Source organism: Aplysia californica, unplaced genomic scaffold (genome assembly GCF_000002075.1).
Source record: "Aplysia californica isolate F4 #8 unplaced genomic scaffold, AplCal3.0 scaffold00320, whole genome shotgun sequence".
In the NCBI taxonomy this organism is placed as follows: Eukaryota; Metazoa; Mollusca; class Gastropoda; order Aplysiida; family Aplysiidae; genus Aplysia; species Aplysia californica.
The window spans coordinates 45,635-46,922 of record NW_004797590.1 but is presented as its reverse complement, the minus strand read 5'-3'; the positions used below and the strand labels follow the sequence as shown (position 1 = coordinate 46,922).

General features: G+C 53.1%; 1 protein-coding gene across 1 annotated transcript in view; it reads left to right on the top strand.

The window, feature by feature from the left end:
- The window catches only part of LOC101845013, a gene marked incomplete at its 3' end in the record, with an annotated part of 39,644 nt that overhangs the window by 32,322 nt on the left and 6,034 nt on the right, over positions 1–1,288 (top strand). The window contains 1 exon segment of the mRNA XM_035970789.1: positions 488–581. Within this exon segment, the coding sequence (XP_035826682.1) occupies positions 488–581 (94 nt within the window).

The window sequence follows — 1,288 nt, the reverse complement described above, 5'->3', positions numbered from 1 at the left end:
TGACCTATTTGTGTTGCAAGTGCCGTAAAACTCTTTCCTAAACCCTTGTGTGTTCCCCAGCACAAGAAGCTCCGAACGATGACGCAAGAGGAGGTGGGCTCTCACGCGCACCGCGTGGTGCTGGTGTCACGTCACGTGCTGGACACGGCCGAGGAGACGCAGTTCATCAACTACAGCAAGGACAAGATAGCCGCCACCTTTGTGCTGGAGTACCACGGCAAGATGAGGGTCGTCGGCATGGGCACAGGTATCATGATGTGTGTGAGAGACAACGAGACAGACAGACAGACAGACAGACAGACAGATACAGTTCATCAACTACAGCGAGAACAAGATAGTTGTGATCGTGTTTAGAGTAGCTCACCCCCTCCCCCCCCGCCCCCGCCCACTCACACGTTGCAATATCCTGTCTGCCATGTTTCCCAATTCTCTTACAACTAGATCGAGGCTAACAATATTATCTTGTTCTGTCTGTATTTCTGTACAGGCAACCGCTGTATTCTGTACCAGCACATGACGCTAGACGGACAGAGGGTGATCCACTCCCACGCCGAGATCATGGCACGACGCGCCTTCCTCAGGTGAGTGATCAGAGGCACAAATACACGCTCACGCACAGACATACACACGCGCACATACTTGTGCACTGGCATACACGCACACATACACACGCTCACAGTCAGTCGCGCACATGGTGATGCACTATTGACAGAGGGTGATCCACTCCCACGCCGAGATCATGGCACGCCGCGCCTTCCTCAGGTGAGTGATCACACAGGCGCAAATACACGCTCACGCACAGACATACACACGCGCACATACTTGTGCACAGACATGCATGCACACGCTCACAGTCACGCACACGCACTCGCACACGCACATATTGTGACGCAAGATGGACAGAGGGTGATCCACTCTCACGACGAGATCATGGCATGACGGGTCTTCCTCGGGTGAATGATCACTAACATTCATACGTATACGTAGACGCACATTATATGCGCGCACAGTCATACGCGCACTCATGTGCGCGCTTACATTCACGCATACACACACATTGTGACGCTAGATGATAGTGATAGATGGTCTTCCACGCCCAGATCACGCACGCAGGCACGCACGCACGCACACACACACACACACACAAACACACACACACACACACACACACGCACACAAATACACACACAAACACATGCGCCCCCCCTCCCCAACACACACAAAAACCCTTATCGTCACCTTTAACCCCTACGTGCCCTCCCTCACCCCTCAGATACATCTACAAGCA